Source organism: Lampetra fluviatilis, chromosome 34 (assembly GCF_964198595.1).
Source record: "Lampetra fluviatilis chromosome 34, kcLamFluv1.1, whole genome shotgun sequence".
NCBI classification, from domain to species: domain Eukaryota; kingdom Metazoa; phylum Chordata; class Hyperoartia; order Petromyzontiformes; family Petromyzontidae; genus Lampetra; species Lampetra fluviatilis.
In genome coordinates, this window is record NC_136308.1 from 7,473,102 (window position 1) to 7,494,996 (window position 21,895).

The 21,895-nt window shown below is 46.4% G+C and overlaps 1 protein-coding gene across 7 annotated transcripts in view; it reads left to right on the top strand.

The window, feature by feature from the left end:
* Nucleotides 1-21,895, top strand: part of LOC144944335 (IQ motif and SEC7 domain-containing protein 1-like) — a 289,601-nt gene that overhangs the window by 234,528 nt on the left and 33,178 nt on the right. For all 7 annotated transcript variants that reach the window (XM_078872419.1, XM_078872420.1, XM_078872423.1 and 4 more), the window contains 4 exons: nucleotides 3,416-3,722; nucleotides 6,770-8,031; nucleotides 19,795-19,956; nucleotides 21,066-21,188. In XM_078872419.1, the coding sequence (XP_078728545.1) occupies nucleotides 3,416-3,722; nucleotides 6,770-8,031; nucleotides 19,795-19,956; nucleotides 21,066-21,188 (1,854 nt within the window). The remainder of the gene's footprint in view (nucleotides 1-3,415; nucleotides 3,723-6,769; nucleotides 8,032-19,794; nucleotides 19,957-21,065; nucleotides 21,189-21,895) is intronic.

The window sequence follows — 21,895 nt, forward strand, 5'->3', positions numbered from 1 at the left end:
CAGTAGTGCACAATGACGTCCTTTACTTAAGGCGGAAAAGGCCCATTGAAGTGCATGTTCTCTTTTGTTACAATGAGCTGTATGACTATAACAAAGACAAAGACCCCCCGTATAGGCTTAACAGACTGTTGGGGCAAGTGCTGTTAGTGGGCACCTATGAAGCCCGCCACGGCACACGAGGGGGTGGGTGTCCAACACCACGCCCGGCCGCCTTTGTCTCCATAGTGGCGATGTTTATCCACCGCACCAGGTATTCATTTGAGGCTGAGTCGACCTAAGGGAGCCCCAGAACCGGTTCAGATATTCGTCACCGATGTTGGCCGTGAGCGAATCGAACTCTGGTCGCCGGATTTGTAGTGCAGCGCGCTAACCGCTCCACTACTGCTCCCCACACTCCCGCTTTATACACAGAGAGACATATATTACATGCATCTGTATACATTATATGGTCTCTTTCTTAACATAAACTGTATATACTCGTACTACACTTGGAATATATATATTAAAAAAAAAACACGTCTTCCCCTTGAGAGGAAGAATCTAATAAACAAAACATGAGCTGCATAAAATGTCCCGGACATATTGATTTTCCTAAAATAATGCAGCAGCCTTTCAAACGCAATTTGAGTCCTGTAAGCTCTGAGACATGTTTACGTTAGTACATACGTGCTTTGCCAAATCCTCTCCATCTGTCCGTCGGAGCAACTTCAACTGAAGCTGCCGCAAGCGGTCAGTCCCCCAAAGTCGGACGCCCAGGAGTATACGATGTCAAACTTTCAGACGATGACAAAAAGCCCCTACCCCTAAGGTTTAGTTAAAACGTTATCTTTGGCGCGTGTTTTGCCACCCATTTGGCAGCAGCTGTGAGTTGCGCTGGGTCGACTTATAAGAGGTGGTGTTGTGTTCCGCGTAAGAATTAGGCCGTGTTTCTGTTCCTTCACCAGTTAGCAACCAATCTCTGCTCCCATATCAACAGCACAGGTTCACGCGTGACCAAATCACTCTAAATGTGCCCCAATGTCGTGAGATCTCAAGAGCTATGTGATCCAGTTACTACTTTCATGGTTACACTGCCGATGAACGTCGGTTGTTGTAGGCTTTGGCTGTGGGGTAACCAGTGAATGGCAGTACATCTGTGGATTCTTGATAATCTTTCCTGTCAGAGCTTTAGGTCTTACCTCCCTTATATTTGTGAGACATTTTCCAGGTATTACGGCTTATTCCTGCATGCCAAACACTTATTAAATTGAATTTGCCAAACATCCGGCTGCAGCTAAAAAGGTAAAGGTTCAGCCCTGCGGTGTATTGCACAGACCACTGCTGGCAGAAGAACCTCCACTGCAGGGAGTTCTAAATTATCCCCTTTAGAGTTCATAATAAAGTTTTTGGGTTAGATCGCGCTATTTATAAATGTGTCGTAACCCTCCACCACCCGACACGGCCAATCAGCAAAAACGTGTCACGTTGACAAAAGACAAATAGTTCACTACTTTAGCCCACCGGTGTGTTGAAGAGTGAATCCACAACATTTACAGTTTTTGAGTACGACGTTTCGCTGGTAATTACATCCAGCATCATCGGGCAATTCGGCAGAATGGCGAAAAGCCTCCGTGTTAAACCCCCTTTAGAGTGTGCGTTGTACCACTCTTCCAGGCTGACGAGACATCCTGGAAGAGATGGGAATACCTACACTTTACCTGACCGCGTGCAACCTGCCGATCGATCTACTGTGGTGTGCCCATGTACACTGGTGGGTGGGAACCTCTTGTAAAGGTGTCCTGAGGCTCAGTGAGGGTTACATGAGTAAATAAAGATAATAATTATTACTGATAGTGAACCCGTTGCTCTGCAATGGAAAATAAAGAGTCAGCTGCCATTTTCATGACAGCTGCCTCTTATTAAAAGTAATCTACTTTTTAACATAATAAAATGCCAAGATAATACATTGTGAGGGTTGTTTTTTTATAATCTCGAGGGTTTAAAGAATAATCTGGTGAAAGAATAACATTAATATGAGCACAAGTTGAACAGCTAGGTAAATGTGAAATGATCCGTGTTATTCTTCTTTATCCCTGACTACCACCTTCTATTATACGTCTTCCGAATTTCTTTCCGCCGTTTCAACCCAATTAAATGTTTAGGCGTTCCACGGAAAATCCCATTCATCCAGTTAACCGAGCTAGTTCCCGTGGCAATGGCCCGCAGCAGCCACTCACGATAGATACATCGTTGGGGTGGATAGGAGCCCGGCCAGCAGCCAGCCGGAAAACTCAAGGCATCAATAATTATTGTGAACAATCGTATGATTACGTGGCGCCTTTTCAATTTGAATCTGCGTCCTGGTGCACTCTCACACAGCCACGTGCTCCCAGGGTCAGAAAGTCTCCGACAAAGCGATCGCGTGCTCACAGAGTAACGCAGCACAGAGCCTGCGGCAAGGTGCCTGCACCCCACTCCATCAAACGCGTTTCATAACCGGGGTCCGTGCTCAGAAAGGGGGTGGACGGCAATGCTCTCTCAGAAAACTAAGCAAATATGATACATATATATAACCAGCACTCGTACATAAAAAAATATAGTCATGTTTTGGTGCATGGCTTACACATTCGACAGGATCATGCTGTGTGCCGTACTAATGTGGTGGTTAGCTGTGTGTTACTCACAGATCCTAAACCCTTGTTAATGGAAATGGCCAATCATCTGCTGCGTGACTTCATTTAACTATTCTTCAGGTCCCGTGAATTTCATTGGTGGGTTTTCACTTCGCACTAAACAGCCACAAGCATTACAGCTATGTCTTTCTTAAATCAGAATTCAGGTGGTGCTCATCTCCTGTTTACAGCCCTGAGCCAGTGCTGGAAATTCCACATTCCCATGGTGGAGGGGGGGGGTGAGTCTCTCCAAAGAGACAACCACTGGTTGACTTTGCCAAAAAAGTGGTCCTCATTGTGTCGTGCCAAAGTTAGGATTTTAACTCGCAATATTTTGGTTGTGAGCCACTCCCACGACCGCTGAGCCATCTAGCTGGCTGTGATAGCTCATTATAGACACTGACTGTCAAAATAAATGTAGATATTTAATGGTATCGGGCTACACGTAGTTAACAAGCTGATTACCACAAATTTTTCTCCAAAATGTGTTTTTCAGTTGTACCCAAATTATGTATATATGTCCGACGTTCCCTTCTCCCTGCTTGAAGTACAGCTTCATACTTCAACCTGATGTCAAACATCTCGTTTTTAAATCGAGGGTACAATTAACCAAAATGAGTTGTCACGACTCCTCTGTGTGTAACTTTAGGCAGGAGTTTGCAAGGCGTGGGCAGTGCCAGTCAAGACCGGCGACGGGGAGAGAAATCTTGCACCCGATATCAAACCATGCCTCTTTGCGTCTCTTTCTTTTTCACCGACCACAGCGTGGATGTTGAGGCACAGGGCCCAGAGACGGTCACGTGCACAGACGGCTCGCTCAGTCGAGACGCCGCGGCGGCGGCGGCCTGCTCCTCGGCCCGCGCGTCCGACGACGCCTCGGCCTTGCCAGGCACCTCCGCCCAATCGCGGCAATCGACGTCGCGCAGGGCCAGCTTCCAGCGATCCAACTCGGCGCTGCGCCGGGCGCAACAGCAAGGGGACGACGGGACCACGGCTGCGACGGCCGCTGCACGGCGGAAGCACTCGCTCGCCGGGAGCTACGAGCTCTCCTCCGACCTGCAGGATAAACAGGTGACATTCACCCCTCGCTTTCCTGCGCCCCGTTATTAATATTCGTGATGGAGCCCTGTACTCGTGTCTATTATCGCCGGCAGTAGTTGTCACTGCTTAATTCTTTAGTTTTCAAGGTAGGAGAATGACATCGTGCTTTTATCATTGCTGTAACGGTTAATATAGTTGCTTATTTTCCCGCACGTCTGATTAGCACGGTTGGCAACGTACGGTGTGAAGGAAGTTCAACATACATACACACACCGTGGGGCCAGGTCAATGGCGACGATTTTGATGATAGTGGTGTGACTGCAGCAGAGATCATGCTGTTCTTGCCACCGCCTAGGCTTTAAAAACAGGACATATCTTTGGAAGAAGAATATGTCACAATACTGGAAGAGCGAAGAACCACATGTAAATGCGCTTTTTTGATCGGTGTATTTATATGCAGTTGACATAAACTGAAGTTTGTAATGACTTGAAAAGACTTTCAGCTTTTCCACCGCAAAAAGTGGAGGATCCTGAGAAAATCAGGACAGGTGGCAACTCCATCTCACAAGCCTAATGGCTGCCAGCACCGATGGTAACGAATGGATTCTCGGAGATTTAGCCGACTCCTGATTTCGGTCTCCTAACAATTTGATGAATTGTCACGAGTCAAGGATCACAATTCAGTTCAAGATCTAATGATCTTAAAACTTTTTAGCGAATGAAAGCTCCTCTGGTGACTGCCGGGGTGACATGAAATAATTACGTAAAATACCGCATGGACAAATCAATAATAATTAATTCTCACAACAACTTTTCGATGCACGTATCTGGAGCAGACAACATGGATTTCAATAGATGAATCAGTGCATTGTGTACACCTCCATGGGGTACATTTCATAACAATGAGGCATTTAGTTGATCCTTAAATGCCTTGATGCAATAGGGCAACTAATGTCAATCATCACTGGCATTAGTAGTTGCTGCATACATTTTTGTTTTCAAGGTAGAAGAATTACATCATGCTCTGTCATTGCTGTAAATGTTAATATAGTTACCCATTGTAAATGCATTGCCAATAGCGAGATGATCGCCGGCAATGATTTCCCTCAAATTGCTTTCATGCCTCACAACCTTAACTCGAGCAGTCATTAAATCAGAACTGCCTTTGATTGCCCAAAGATGCCTATGAGGGAAGGGGGGCTCCTCTCGGTAATTCCCAGAGGCATCGCTGAAGAGTCCAACACTGCCTCTGACAATTGGTTACAGCAAGCCACAATCACGTCCACCTGGTCCGACACCGCAACAGAATTGGGTCAATCAATGGCAATGACTGACCAACCAGCAACCTGGTGAGGCAGCATGCTGACCAATACATTCCGGTCCGCTTGCTCAATCGTCCGAGCAAATACGGTCATAATGCAGACCACTCTAAAAACTGGCTATTATGACTCAGCGTACAATTTGTTGACCACCCGGTATATCATTTGTCACCATTTCACGTGTGTTTAAACGGCCTTTGTCCGTTGTGACACGCAATAGTAGAGACATATACAACAGAGCAAGCAGAATAATAAATGACCACTGTAGCCCTATCATTTGCCCACATGGAGACTTAATTGGAGCAGTGAACTTTATCTGTGTGTGCCAAATGCCAGGCTTGGCACCAGTAAGCAAGGCTCTGTTGAGTCATAGGCCACTTTTATGTACTTTGTGATGTATGGACACTGCCAAACCAAATGCTGCTATGATTAATAGTGGTTGTTCCGATGGTCCCAAAAGAACTTGCAAAACATTACAGCACTTGTGCAAGTCCTACAATACTTATAACATGTACATGTACGGAAACTTTTGTAAATCCACCGCTGGATGAGGGCCACCACACACCGTGTGGGTCGTGAGGATTTATTTTTGCCACGCAGGTCAGTGCAGGGTGGTGAATGGCGCAGTGGGCACAGATGTGGGGGACTTCGTACACAGAACAGCGATGGATTCTTCTGCACTACCCAATTCTAGCCACAACATTTGTCCTGCAGCAGCCACTAAACGGCTGTTGTTGCACGGTGGTCTTTCATTCAAGAACTATTCAAACTTTTGCCCGACATTGCTCCTGAGATACGATGAGGCTGGGTGCATTCCGGGTAAATGTGGTCAGAGTAGTGTATAATTAATATACTCCAAAAAATATGCATGGATACCTGCATATTCCATTATTCAGCAACGAGTTATTACATCTTGTCACCCGGAGGCATGCACTGAGGACACGAGTTGGTGTGATGGAAATTGATTGCGAGTAGAATGTCTCTCCTTTGGTTAGGAGTGTTTCACTTAGAGGAGAGAAAAATAACTCCACCCTCCCCCACCCACACTACCCGTAGCAAAGTAGCGTGTCATGGTGTCATGAGCAAAGAACGTCTTGTGCTCAAGCAGCCGCAACGTTGGCTTGATTCACAATGCGTACAATTATTGATGAGCGCCAAAGTGGTCCTGGAAATTTAATGCGAATTGCGTGAACTCGCAGTCGTTGCTCGTATTGGCTGCCCTTGTTGTTTTGTTTGCCAAGTCCATGCATTCCGAGTAAAAGGAATGCATCAAGCCTGCTTTTATTGACATTTTAGCCTCGTGTACAGATCCCTAAAGTGGGAATCGAATCTTCTGAGCCAATCGCAATCGCTCAGCGAAGCAGCGGTCATTGGTTTACTGTAATAAGAGTAGGACAAATGTACCTCAGCATTTGAAAGTGATGCTGCTGCCAAATCGCTACGTGTCATTATACACGTTTTGGGTTATACGCTGAACACACCCGACACGAGTGTTTTCGCTCGACAGTAAACTGCTGAGAGTGCACGCGTATTTTTATTTTCGCCGCATACGTTTTCGTGGTTGTGCTGTACCGCTCTCCGACACGTTTTCAGGTGGTACCTCGCGTTATCCAGCACGACGTCCGACGTAACGCTCTACGCGCCCCGGGGGCTTCTTTCGTGACCGCGACTGAAGCTCTCAGCATGTGGAGTGAAACGTCGGACGCCGCGCCGAACTCGCGCGAGAACTGCACGTTGTTATTTTTTCTTTGTTCCCAGGTGGAGATGCTGGAGCGTAAATACGGGGGCCATTACATCAGCCGCCGAGCAGCGTGCACCATACAGACCGCCTTCCGAGAGTACCAGATGAAGAAGCAGTTCCGGAGGATCCGAGACTCCATGTGTGAGAGCCGTGTCTCCAAGGGCACTCGGATGCAGCTACCGACCCAGGAGTCCCCCGTTGCGGGGAAGGCGCCACCACAAGGAGGGCTTGCACCCACAACGGCCGTGACGGCCGTGATTGTGGCCTCCGCAGACCGGAAGGCCGAGGCCAAAGAGGGCCCGAAGCGGACGCGGCATGGCGGGCGGCAACAGGGAGACACAATCACGGAGCTGGAGGACGCCTTCTCTAAGCAGGTCAAGTCGCTCGCGGCCTCCATCGACGATGCGCTCAACTGCAGGGGCCTGAGCAAGTCGGACGAGGAGAAGCTGGACTCGCGGTCGACGGGGAACGATGGCAACTCTTCGACGCTGACGCTCCTCCCCAAGGACGAGCTCGCGGAGGACCCCAGCCAGGCGGACGACGGCATCGTGAAGGACAAGCTGGCCGCGTCGTACAGCGACATCACGCTGTACATCGACGAGGACGCCATCACGCCGCCGTCTCCGACAAACCGTATCTCTGCCGTGCCAGCAGTAGCGGCCGCGGCCGCGGCCGGGTCGTTTATTGCGCCGGACAGATTCCACTCGGGGTGCAGCATCTCCGAGGGCAGCCAGACGCACACATACGTCAGGAGCACGTTACCCAAAACGACCGTCGCCTCCCAAACCGTGAACACGGCCAGGGACATGCGGGCGATGCCCATCGTGGAGAAGGCCCAGGTTCTCATGGACTCCTTGAGCCAGGATGTGCTGAGGAAGCAAAGCCTCTCGGGCCACCCCGTGAGCCCGAAGAGCCCCTCGCGGGGATCCGTCGACTCCGGCTCGCTGCCCGGGGCCAGCATGGTGCGGGTCCTGCCGCCGGAGGCCCCCTCCACTCTGCGGCAGGGTGGGGGCCTCAGCTTGGGCGTCAACGGGAGCAGGCAGAGCAAGGCCGACTCGGACTTCTCGGACGCCGACAACGACAGCATCAACAGCACGTCCAACTCCAACGAGACCATCAACTACGGGTCGGAGACGTCGTCGCACACGAGCGCGCGCGACCCCGCGCTCACGCGGCCCGGCTACCACAAGGACGCGCAGGGGGGCTGCGACTCGCCCGCTTTCAGCAACGACATCATCCGCAAGCGGCAGTATCGCATCGGACTCAACCTCTTCAACAAGTAAGACGGCAACCCCGCAGGGGAGGTCGGGCAGGCGCGTGGACACACTTTCGAAGTTTGGGGGTGGTGAGGGGGGGGGATGCGGGGCTGTCAAATTGTCATTGATTAAGCCGGGTCCACGCTTGAGAGATCAGCTGCACGCAACTGAATCGTTTCGCACGTGCTCGTCTCTCTGAGCGGTTGCGAGTCCTGAGCGATCGTAAAAAAATCCCTTTGCTGACTCCTAAAGAACAATTACCGTACTGGCTTAGTATGGAGCCTACCGGTCATCCATGGCTATGTATTTAACGGTTTAATCATCAGCATGTTCAGCTTAATCAGCATTCACGTCAGCTTGTTGAAGGGAGAAAAACGCGGACTCAGTAATGCAATGATTACATTGTCCAAAATATTGTGGGTGTCCCTTAGCCATAACCAAACACGGCGGTTACCAGCCACCTATACGGCCCACATCAGCTGAAATCCTTAGCACGGACCACTACTATCAGTTGGTGGAACGTGGTTGGCATGGGCCCTGGCGCAAGTAACGAGATGGGGACCCTCTGTCAATTTTCTCTACCTCTTTTTCCCTCCAGCCTGTGTGCCCCGGTGCAGTTGCACCACCTGATTCTTAACATCGCTGGGAGTACTCTCCAAATGTATTCAAGCGAATGACCCTGAAATGTATGGATCTCGTTGGGTCCTTTGAGAAGCCTAAGCAGGGGTTGAGGCTGGGTCATTACTGAGCTGGGAGAATCCAAGGGAATAAATACCCGGCGTTTGGCAGCACAGCGGTGTGCCGCTTGTATGAGGAGCTCTGAGTGTTTCCTCCTCGCATGTGTGACGGGTTTTCTCCAGCTACCCGCTCTTTGCATTCACATGCAAAACACTCGTGAATGGAATTGGCCATGATACAACTTGCAGGACCCTCCTGCGAAAGAGTCTCGAGACTCAGTGAGGCTCTCCTGGGAAAAAGAAAGGCCATGTATTATCGTATTGTCATTCCTATTTCTCTTTTAAGATGTGAGATAATTAGGGTCGACAGCTATATGACAAATATATACCCTCAAGGGAAATTAATTTGTGTCCAATTACGATTTTTAAAGTTATTTTCAGATTGAGCAATGGTGCTTTATATACAGTGTATATATATAACCATGGCTGTAGCTAGAACTGACTGTCTCTTCTCTTTAAATTATATTTAAATATTCTCCTTCAGTGTATTCTCACCCGTGATGCACACGTCCCACTATCTTGCACTGCGTCTTGAGGTGCCTTTGCATTTAGACTCGATATAAATCCAAATTGTATTACATTATGTATATTGTAAAATATATATTTTGTTTAGCTTCGCCAAAAACACCCGACACGCTCCATTATTAATGCCTCGCAGCTGTGCATAGCACAGAGGTCTCTGTGGAGCGGCGCAGGTGCAAATCATCAACTGTGTGGGTGATGCATTTGATTATTCGGTCACTTCGTTCACTCCCCTAAGTTATTGTGTGCATGTATGTCGAACTTCTTTCGCACCGCAACGTAGCAGCCAACCGTGATAATCCGTCGGCAGAATCAAGCTTGAGCAAAGGGAAAAAAAGAGGCCCCAGTCACGCGATTCGTATTTCCACGCGTGTTTTTTTTTTACACGCAAGAAATATTCACCGCGTCGGTTTTCGCGGTTGGCCTGTATAGCTACGTGATGTTGTTTTTTAACAGTTAGTACCACGTGTCGTTCGGCATGACTTCTGATCTTTTGTTCCACGTCCTCGGAGCATCTTCAGGAACGAAATCACATTTCTATCGGGCTGTTGTCTGGCTTTTGGCTTCCCGTGGAGTGCAACGTTGGACTATTGTTGAAAAAGAGATTCATAGCTCATTGGATTTCTCCAGGATGAATGAAGATTCTTATTCTGATCATGCTGAACAGCGCACACTGCACAACCTGTTCCATAAATCGTGCAAGACGTTCAATGGGAAGCCAGGAAACAACGTGTATGGTTTAATATAAAGCCTAGCGGGCCTCATAAGCGACATCTGTTCTCATCAATAACAAGATAATGCATGGAGGGCTTAAATATTACCGTGAAAGACGTGCACAATGCCGTGTGACATTTGAGCCAATAATCCTTCAACTGTTTAACAATCACTTAAATGGCGAGCAGATGCACAGTGAAAAGCAGCATTTGTCTTCATCACCTCGTGACATGCAATGTAAGAGAGAGGGAGAGAGTGCAGATCCGCGTGTGTAGCTGACAAATGAATGATGATACTAATTTAGTGTTGTGGCTGACTTTCACTTAACTTTTACGTAAACTCAAATTCACCCACACTGCATGTTTAAAATTACAAATTTGCCATTTTTATAAGGTGTTTTATATATATATTCATGTATCTCATATATTTTTGTATTAATTCGTTGATGAAATTCGACAGTTGCTAAATGCATGATGGAACACCCAAAATGTACTGCTGAATCCACTCAGGATGAAAGCGAGAAGCAGACTTCCCCAGCTGGTTTATTCCTCTCGACAAAGGCCGTTGTGCCCAAGTGCACACATCACATGACCCTGTTCTGCATCGCAACCTGTTTGCTCTGCGCATGTAGCATGGCCAAGTTTAGGTGGAAAGTCCAGGAGGAAATTGCTTTTTGTTGTTTTAATAATAGCCATGCGTCAATCTCGTAACCCACGTTTAGGCTGGACCAAAACAAATGCCAATACAAAGGAGACACGTGATATCAATTTTCAATGGGTGCCCACATAAGACATCACCGACGTGAGGGGCGACTGGCTGTACTGTACGGAAATGTTTGGAGTCTGCAGCGAGGATTTCTGTCCGAATAGTTCAGGTCGGTTTAGCATCAAAAGTGTGCAACCCTGCCAGTTGAGCCGGTCTGTAAAAGTCAGCTCGATTGTAATTGCTGCAAAACATTGCTGCTGTTTACATAACAGCATGCCGATGTGCATGTTGACCAAAGCCAAGTGATGTGTGCTTTTAATACAACTGCATGAACTGCATCTGTCCAGTGCAAATGTTACGCATGCATCACGCATGTCCAGTGCCCCATTGTTCACAACGGTCAAAAAATTCAGGAAGTGGAACAAATGGTCCCATAATTGCTCCCTAGGTTTCAAAAGGACGACATTTGAGATGTTTGTGTGTGTGTGTTATTATTGCAACTAAATAAATAAATACAAATTACTTGCCGTTACAAATGATCCAAGAAAGGAAACCGCAGTGGTCGGGACACGTCTCGAGAATGACTACCAAATATGGCAATGCACACCAGAAAATAAGGACTGAGAAGTAGAGGCAAACGGAGCGTGCGTTCGACAAAGCGGAGGTGGGTGGAGGGGATTGGCGGTGACCGAAGTGGTGAAATCGGTAGAGAGCGGACAGCGACAGAGTGACTTCACTAAGACCCATCATTGCTGCTGAGCAGATGGACAGCGCTCGAAGATGAAAATGAAATACCGCTCGGGAGCTGTGGTGCAGCAGCGAGCGTACCTCGCTGCACACTCGGCAACCTGGGTTCATTCCGTATTACAAATTATGTCAATGTCGAGTGATATCTGGCCCCTCTTGAATTATGAAGTATGTCTTCTTGGTTCTTTCGGTAAAGTCACGTAGAAGGGAAGTAATAAAATAATAAAAATAAAACATAATAAAAATAATTCTCACGACGTTTCGGCCACAACGCAAGCAGCCGTCCTCAGGTGAATTTTATTACTTCCCTTCTACGTGACTTTACCGAAAGAACCAAGAAGATGAATCCCTGCAGTCACGAAAGCTTTAAATCGAAAAATTATGAAGTATGGTAAAAAAAAACATGAATGACACAGTGCGGAGGGGTTGACAATAGGCAGTAAATTATTATTTTTACAATCGCTCAGACTCTCTGTGCGCAGCAGTTTTCATGTTGAATTAAACATCGCCGCTGCCAGCAACTAAGAATCGATGCTTCAGTGGCCGAGACTAAATCGAGACGTAACACCGTCCAAAGTAGTTTCGGGCTCGTTATTGCAAATGCATCATTTTCGTGGCGGAAAGCGTTTTTGCGATCAGTGAGAGGTTCCTTATGAACGTGATCATAAATTGTTAAGGTATACCTACTGGAGCATCCGCTTAAACTAACACGCAATAAATAAAGTTCATCGTGACAGAGACTTAATGGGCTTGCCAAGACAGATATAATGCATTACGTTGTAATGGAACTTCATTAAGGGGCAGCGACCCACCAAAATAATAATGCAATACTTGTGTTATGACTGTCGTTTAAAATAAACAAGTAAATAAGTTATGTCCTGGTGGATGTCACCATTTTTATCAGCCTTTTCAAACCGAATTGGCTGAAGGCAATGCGGTTGCAGCACTAAACTTAAACAATTGTGCTGCACCAAATCATTTGGGTATGATCGGAAACAGACCGTTACCTTCAGCCCATTCCGACAATGGAATCTGTAATAGTCCCATGGAGAGATCCAAAAGGAAAAGGGAGTTTATTCTAGCAGAAGCTGAATAGGTTTATATGTACATTCCATAAATACAACGCAAGAGAAAAACACAATGTATGAAATGCATTTGGCAAAAAATAAACCTTATATTGCATTGTATTTTTTTCTTTTGCACATTTAATATGACCACAGTTTTCTACCAAGCAAAAACATATGCTGACCCAAAGACTAGACTCTGTAACATTGAATAGCCTGTTTTCATGTTCCTGCAGATAAGAGGCACATTGGCACTGACTGATTTCTTCATCCCACAGAATGCGTCTCGGCCTCAGCAATGCAAACGACTGATTATGATGTTGATGATGATGCTTTAATTGGCTGATCAGTGGGGACTGAACGATTAACCTGACCCTGGTGATTTTATATATTATGGTGGTTCAGAGTCGTACTTCATAACTAATTCATTGCAGTGGTAAATATAGCGGTCTCGACTGACTATAACATAAGAAGTCATGGTCCTGTAATTTCACCGTGCTGATCAGTGCATTGGTGAAGATGGGTTTCCAGGGGACGGTCCAGGCATCACTTTTAACCCACTGATAATAGCCACAACTGGGAATTGAACGCAGGTTATTGGGTTGATAATGCAGTACATTAACCAGCCCTCCCGCCATACAACAATTATCCAGCAAATTGAAAAAGATTGTTTCTTACACATGTGATTCAACGCGTTTATCATGAGCTTTAAACGCAAATATTAATCAGTGAATCGATGCATCATCCCATCGATACTAAGCACACACTCGTTGTGAAGTCTACACATATACAGGGATTCTGCCATGGAGGAATGGTTAGTACACTGGACTTGTAATCGAGAGGTTTGCCAGTTCTGATTCAATCTAGATTTGAAGTTTTCGTGACTGCAGGGATCCATACTCTTTGGTTCTTTCGGTCATCAGCTTGTCCCACCTGATGACGGACGCTTGTGTTGCGCCCGAAACGTCGTGATTTAATTTATTTTATTTTATACCTACGTGACTTTACCGAAAGAACCAAAGAGTACGGTTCTGATTCATTCTCCCGGCTCGGCAGCTAAAAACAATGGAGCGAGTTTCTTAAATCCCCCCCTCCCTGCCTCTGTCCACCCAGCACTATAAATGGGTCCACTACTCTTAGTCGACAGGCAGCTTTTGTTTTTGGTGGAGTTATAGTGTGAGTACTCACACCTCTTCCAAGATGTCTGGCCAGTGTGAAAGAGTAGACCCCCTAAGGGGGCTCTCAAGAGCTCTTCCTCGTGGAGGCCCTGCCACCAAACAGCGGCATGAGCAAGCAATTGCAGGGCTGCACTTTTATCTTTTCACATTATCATTTAATCGGGCGGTTTCGACAATCAAGACCGACAGCGTCCATGCCCGCCGCTGCCTTATGTTGACAGCCACCATTCTCCATTCGTGTGTGACATCGATGGGATTTACAGACTAAATTTGTCAATTGTTGGGACAAATAGTCGGCACGACTGCCGCATCACGCACCTAGACCCTCCGTTCAATGGCTCTTGAGACGTGCCTGGCTCTCCCAGGCTCAGCACAGCACTCCAATAGCCCCCTGCTATAAATCAGGCAGCTCAGACAAGGTAGGGGCAAAAGCAGGCGAGGGGCAATACGGCTCTTCAGTGATATGATCTTCGGCGATAAGGCTCACTTTTAACTCGGTGCAGTATGGCTCTCCAGTGGTATTATCATCACAGGCACGGCTTACTTACCTTCAGTATGAAGTAATATAGCACCCCGGTCGATACGATCTTCACTTGCGGAGCTCACCTTTATAACAGTGTCATGCGGTTCGCTTCGCCGGTGATATGGAATGTGTGAGAAAGGCACCCCTTCAGCACACTTTGGAGAGAGAGAGAGATTTATAAGCACAACTCCATTTTTTTTCTCCACGCAGAAATACAAATATGGCTCAGTCCATTGGCCAATTGTCCTTCCTGATCAATATTACCCAGCAGCATTTGTTTAAGCAACTGGACTCGGGGATGGTTCTATTGTTCTGGGTCTCATCAGCACAGACTTGTTAAACAAATACTGTTGGTTTGCCAGATGTCATAGGTAAATGATGGGGCCCCTGTTCAATGTGAAAAAAAAGCAATATTGCATTCACACTGGAAAAAGCAACACAAACAGCGCAATATCATATCTCTGGAGAGCCATATTGCCAGCTCTTGAAGGCAGAGCGGGATCAAAATTATTAAATAGGCGGATGAGATGGGGTTTGAGTGCTTTGGGAAAAGTGACCTTGATGATGACAAGAGAAACATACCAATGCGCCTGAATAGAAACTAGTTTTTGTTATCAGTTGATATATCCCCTGCTATGACATGGATTTCAAAGAGACATTGACAAAGAAAACGGAACAACATGTGAAAAGTGCACAAAGAAGCATTGAGGGATGCGTGTTTAGGATCACGGCAAAGAGGAAGACATGATTCTGGAATGTTGAGAGAAAATGTAATTACCTAATTAGCTAGTTTTACGTCTCCAGGGCAGATTTATGTTTTTAATTTAGCTGAAAAAAATTGGTTGACCTTTATTCAATTTCACGTTACGGTAAATCTAGACTTAAGCGTATGTACATGCTAAACTTCATTACGACGACGGTGAGAATGGAAATAAATGCTTACCTATCCGCTGCTCTCAATGTAACACAGTGGCAAATGACGCTTTTGAAATCATTACACTTGAAGTGATGTAATGACCAGATGGCTTTTTCTACCGTTGAGTTAAGCTACGCGCATCTTTTGGGCAAGTGAAAATTGCATGGAAAAACAAGCCCCTGTAGTGAATTATGTTGAACAAACTCTGCTGGATGCCCTGAGGAAGTAGTGTAGGGTTTTTTCTCTCTCGAAAATGCTGACTAAATTAAATAACATTGTAGATCGCAATGTGCGTTCCAGCTTCGCCATATTTCACAGTATCCAGTATGCACATTCTGTTAAGAGACATATATTACTACTGCTACGAATATTAGACAAAGTGTGACGAATGCATCGCTTCTGCAGTCATTCGTACTGTGCACACTGAAAACAAAGTAAAAAATAACGAATTATGTTCTTGTCAATAGTAATAAGAGGACCACTTAATGTCACCCTACCAACGCCGCACGCCTTTAGAATGTTTTGAAAAAAAACTACTAAAATCCTTTAACAACATTTATCACTGTCATCCCAGATGCTGTACTGTAAAAAAAACATTATCAGCATTGAGAATAGGTTTTCCCCTTTTTTCTGGCAACAAAACAGGTGTTAAGATGTTAAAACACCAAACTGAAACCTTTTACAAAGAATCATGTCTGCATTAACCACAATACTTGTGGTCAGAATGCAAACAAAAAACATACTCTGATAATATAGGCATTGTCTTTGAAACTGAATGGTCCACACCAGAGACAGCTTTTTTTTTAGCCTAGTCTCAATTGGTGCTCGACCAGAGGACGCCAAAAAGCGTCCTCTGGTCGGGGTGAGCATCTACATCATGGGATCTCCTTTGCCAGTACCAAAAAATGAGATATTCTCCTCTGGTCTAACACTGTTTGGGACGAGGCTCAAAAGAAAGTTGTCTCTGGTGTGGACCAATCAGTTTCAAAGACAATGCATATATTATTAGACTATGTTTTTGTTTGCATTCTGTCCACAAGTATTGTGGTTAACGCAGACATGATTCCTTGTAAAAGGTTTCAGTTTGGTGTTTTAACATCTCAACACCTGTTTTGTTGCCAGATAAAAGGGGAAAACCTATTCTCATATGTTGGTACTGGAAAAGGAAGTCCCATGATTATCAGTATTGTATTCCTATCTTCGATGGTAATTCGTGTTGATATTTTCCGATGAATTTGCCGTCATTAACATGAGGGGCATGATGATCCATTGATTCATTGATTTATATCCATTCTGATGCAAATTATGATACGTGCACTTTATCACACGTGTAATAATTGATGTTTGTTTTTTAAATTATGAATGCCATTGCGTATCATGGATGTGACATTCACTGCAATGTAAAAAAAATAGAATCAATTCTTGAACCATCACCCTGAATCACAACAATCATTGAATCACAAGAGGAAGTAAGGAGGATGAATCATTAACATCCATTGTTTATGTTAACATGTTATATCATTCTCTCTCTCTCAAGGTATGGGGGCGGGGGGAGGCAACCGTTTTTATTGGTGTCATAGTTCAATGTTAAGGTCCTTCAACCAGGATGTGCGGGGATCATGGGTGGAAAAAAACCCGATTTTTCCAGCGGCAGGCATCGGGTTTTTTCTTTAATACAATTAAACCCGATTTCGGGGAATTAAAACCTGCTTTAATGAATACGAAACTCTGATCCAAGGCTTAGGCTGCTTCCTCGTCGGTGCTGCTATCGTATTTGGGGGGGCCGTCGGGCACGGGGTAGTCGTAGAATGCGGCGGGCAGGTTGGTCTTGATGAACACGAGCTTCTCCTCCACAATCGTGGGCGCCAGTGAGTTCCTTCGCTTGGAATGGATGAAGCCCATCGTTGAGAAGTGCGGTTCTGCAATTAGAACCAATTAAACCGGATTTCTCCCAATCTCAGATGATCGGGTTTAATATTAAAAGACAATTTAACCCGATTGTAAAAAACCCGACTGTGCCACCCTTGGCGTGGATGGCGCACTCCGCGGTGATGTGTTGGATGGTTTGGGCCTCACCACAGTCGCGGTATATTTGGAGTTTGCATGCTTGTCTCTCTCTCTCTCGCTCTCTCCCTGTGGTCGCGTGGATTTTTCTCCGGGCGCTCCGGTTTTCCCCTCCACATTTAAAATCAACGTGCACTGCGGGTGTGTGGCCTCTGTAAATTTCCCCGTGATAAGTCGCTTGGTCGAGTTATCATTTGTGGCCAGGTCACTTTCTGAAAAAGGGGCTACAAAGCCCAGTGGGCCTTACCTGGTAAAATAAAAATCGTTTATAGTAGTTTCGGCAATTCCTTTATATTTCGATTTAAAGCTTTCATGACTGCAGGGATTCATCTTCCTGGTTCTTTCGGTAAAGTCACGTAGAAGGGAAATAATAAATTAATAAAAATAAAACATAATAAAATACAATTCTCATGACGTTTCGGCCACAACGCAAGCAGCCGTCCTCAGGTGAAGAACAGGGCTGTCGGAAGAACAGGGCTGTTGGATAGCCCTGTTCTTCACCTGAGGACGGCTGCTTGCGTTGTGGCCAAAACGTCGTGAGAATAGTATTTTATGATGTTTTATTTTTATTATTTTATTATTTCCCTTCTACGTGACTTTACCGAAAGAACCAAGAAGATGAATTCCTTTACATTTTAGTTTGCTGAGTGCGTGCGTGCATCTCTCGTGCTGCGCATGCGAGACAGAGGGAGAATCTCGGTACTTCCACGGTTCAAGTCCTCACCGACGTTTTCTTTTGTTTGCCACGTTCATAGCCGCCGTCGAGTGCCGGCATCTGTGTTTCCGGCCGCTCGAAGCGGCGGCGCGCATCCAATGCAGCGCATTGACAGTTGTGGCACAACGGGAATTCAGTCGGCAAACTTTGACCCTTGCAGCTCGGCATACACGAGGAAAACATACTTCCAAAATAAGCACGTTTCTTCCGAAATTGGCAGGAAACATTGTTGCTCGAGCAGCGCGTGCAGAGGTAGCATCATGGTCGTTGCTCGCAGAGCCTCTCCTGATTGGCCGAAGGTGAAATGTTTCACGGTGATGTTTAACAAAGAAGAACCCAGGTCTCCTCTGTCAAAAATAAACATTTTTGTTTCTGGAAACACGGCACCAACCAGCATACGCGAACAAACATGTCTGTCCTGTAAAATGAACGCGTGTGCCCTTGAACACGTGTGCCCGTGTGTGCTGCGCTATGCGATCCCGTTATTAGCCAGCACCCACGGTTTACGTGTCCCTCCTCGATGAAACAAGCTCAGGGCCGTGACGTTTATGTGAATCTCAAAGATGATCATCAAAGATGATGAGGCCACAATTTTTCCCAGTTCTCATTTAAGAACAGGTCAGCAGTAGTTCGAGAGGCAGCAGGTATAATACAAAATACAGGTGTTTTTTGGGGGTCAGATCACGTAAATATAGAAATGTGTCCTTAAGCCGGCCACCACCCAACACAACCAATTATTAAGGTTTATCACGTAAACAGAACGTGCCGATTCGTGACTAGTACAGCACACTGGTGTGTTGGAGAGTATATATATATGTACACACACCCTGGATGTTGGACATTAGAGGTCAGGGAGGGAAGCCAACACCCCATTTTTTTTTACAATATAGAGAGAGAGGTCAAACCGTTTGAGGTATCTCTTCAACAGCTTTCATCGATTCCTTTGCCCCCTACCCTCACCAAGGCTATTTGCTTTCATTACTTCGAAATTTTTCCCACAGAGGGAGGCTGAGTTCAGAAGTGGCACGGCTGGAGGCCCTGGGTTCAAATCAAGGCAGCCACTCTTGAATACACGTGGGGGGGGGGGTGTCTCAAGTGTAGTGAGTTTATCATGCCGGCCCACTCACCATTGTCTGCGCAGAGAGAACCACATTATGTTAAATTAGTTTTTTTAATCTTAATTTGGTTACATGTCAGCTGAGGGATTTTTATTTAAATGTCAGTTTGACAACCATGTCAGGCGTAGGATCTGTGTGAGAGTGTAATTCCCTCAGTGTGTATAAAAGGGCCATTTGAATAACAGTAAATTAGACTTGTTCATTTGAATGGATCTCCGAAGTAGTTTTGTGAGATTCACTTTTGTGTGCTGTCCTGTAACACTGGATGATGCATTGCTTTGTCCTCTTTAACACCGAATGGATGTTCTCTTGCATATCACGACATGAATAGCACATGAAATAAAATAAATCACGACGTGTCATCAGGTGGGAAAGCTTTTATTTTATACCTACGTGACTTTACCGAAAGAACCAAATAGTATGAATAGCACAATTGTAATTTGAAGGGAAAAAAAACTGAGAAGAAAATGTCTTTCCATGTGGCAGGTGCACCATCTGAAGAAGCTGAAGATGATGCTAATGAATACGGATTTCCATTTATAGGTCACTCAGATGCCTCAGCGACTCAAAGCACAGAACATCACATCTCATCTCAACCATTTAATTTCTCAAATTGGACAGCTGTATACAAATGTATGCGTGTCGTGACTCTTTCGCACCGTACGTACGCCAACCTCGCCCTTCCGACGTGCGGGGACGATTCCATGCAAACCAGAAAAACTGCGAGGCAATTGCATTGTGAGCGGCGCCTGAGTTGACCCAGGCTGCCCGTGCCCCTCGCAGGAAGCCGGAGAAAGGAGTCGCCTACTTGATGGAGCGCGGCTTCGTGCCCGACACACCCGTCGGAGTCGCACACTTCCTCCTTCAGCGCAAGGGGCTCAGCCGCCAAATGATCGGAGAGTTCCTGGGCAACCGGCAGCGTGCCTTCAACCGCGACGTGCTTGAGTGAGTGTCGCGAGTGTTTGTGTGTGTGTGTCTGCGTGGACGCGCGCGTGTGTTTTTGCGTGCGCGTGTCCGTCGCGAGTGTTTGTGTGTGTGTGTCTGCGTGGACGCGCGCGTGTGTTTTTGTGTGCGCGTGTCCGTCGCGAGTGTTTGTGTGTGTGTGTCTGCGTGGACGCGCGCATGTGTTTTTGCGTGCGCGTGTCCGTCGCGAGTGTTTGTGTGTGTGTGTGTCTGCGTGGACGCGCGCGTGTGTTTTTGTGTTTGCGCGTGTGCGTCGCGAGTGTTTGTGTGTGTGTGTGTGTCTGCGTGGACGCGCGCGTGTGTTTTTGTGTTTGCGCGTGTGCGTCGACGAGTTTGTGTGTGTTTGTGGGGGTAGCAGTTTGATTCCCGATCACGGCCACCACCAGTAACGATTTGCTGAGTCAGTCCTCGGCCTCAATGAGTACTTGGTGCGATGTGTAAACATCACCTCTGTGGAGACAAATGCAGCCATGCATGGTACTGTCAGCTGCACCTCCTCATGTGCCATGCCTGCCTTAATAACTGCTTGCTAATAACGCTTGCCTAAACAGCCTCCACTGCAATACATTGATTGTTACCCCCTTTGCTTACATTGATTTTGTCCAGGTATTCCAAATGTCCTCCCACATGTATAGATACTCATTAATGGAGTTGGTATAACATCCCATTATAGGACCTCGGAGCTTGGGAAATTAATGGCGGAGGTGTTGGCTGCCTTAATACATGCCTCCATACGAGAACTATATGCTTTGGAAATTCTACAGCGTTCTGATGTGCAATTTGCATGAATGACGCTAGATAAAATGTATTATTATCATCTTTGTACAGACATCTTATGCAGCCTCGAAGAATGCGAGGACCTATGAAGTAATTTTTCACAAGTGTCCAGCCTAAACTGGTTGGCATGGCAGAATATTACAGAGCAAGTTACATTGGGATAGTGTATTTCGTGTGTGTGTGTGTGTGTGCGTGTAGCTGCCCACCGACCTCCTCGTGTGCTGTGCCGGACTTCATAGGTGTTCGTTAACAACAATTGCCCCAAAAGTCTGTTAAGGCTATACCGAGGGATCTTTGTGTTTGTCTCTTTGTAGCTGCGTGGTGGATGAAATGGACTTCTCGGGCATGGAGCTGGATGAGGCGCTGCGAATGTTCCAGGCTCACATCCGCGTGCAGGGAGAGGCGCAGAAGGTGGAGAGGCTCATAGAGGCCTTCAGGTGCTCACTCACGACATCAGCCACAACCAGGACTTAAACATGCCAAACAAATGAACCCTTTTCCATTCCGAAACATCTGCAAGTTTGTAGGGTGGGTGTCCCGTTCGCCACTGAATCTCAGAACGCGCATGCGGTTAGCGTTAATTTTATTTTGGAGAGGCATAGCACCGTTGTTTTTAAAGACATTGTACTCACCGCAGAGAACTGGAGCAACACGACCGCACTCTATGATAGCCGGCACCAAAATGTGCCACACGCCCTTCTCTATGACCTTGTGTAAGCCTCTGTAGTCTTCAACTTGAAGACGTACCGATAAAGTTATTTTATTTTAGTTTTTCTTCCGGAAGAAAAACCGATGTCGTTAAATTGTCACGTGGTGTAAAAGCATTTGACACACTGATGATTATTGTTTCGACGCACCACTGAGCTATTGACAATTCTCGTAACCAATGACGGAGCCAGGATTTTCAGGTCGGGGGGGGCAACCCCTCCAGCAATGAAAATGATAGGAGTTGTTAGTAAGTAAGGACTTGTCCCTTGCTTTCTATTCAACGCGTGTGTGGCGATGGCGCAGCCATCGATCGAGGGTCGAATTCGAACCGTGTGTGATCGGCATTACGCTCGCTGAAGGTGAATGCCTTCAGGGAAGTCGTGTACTGTATACGCAACTGCGCACAATTCTGTGAGTCACTTATAACTGCTTTGCC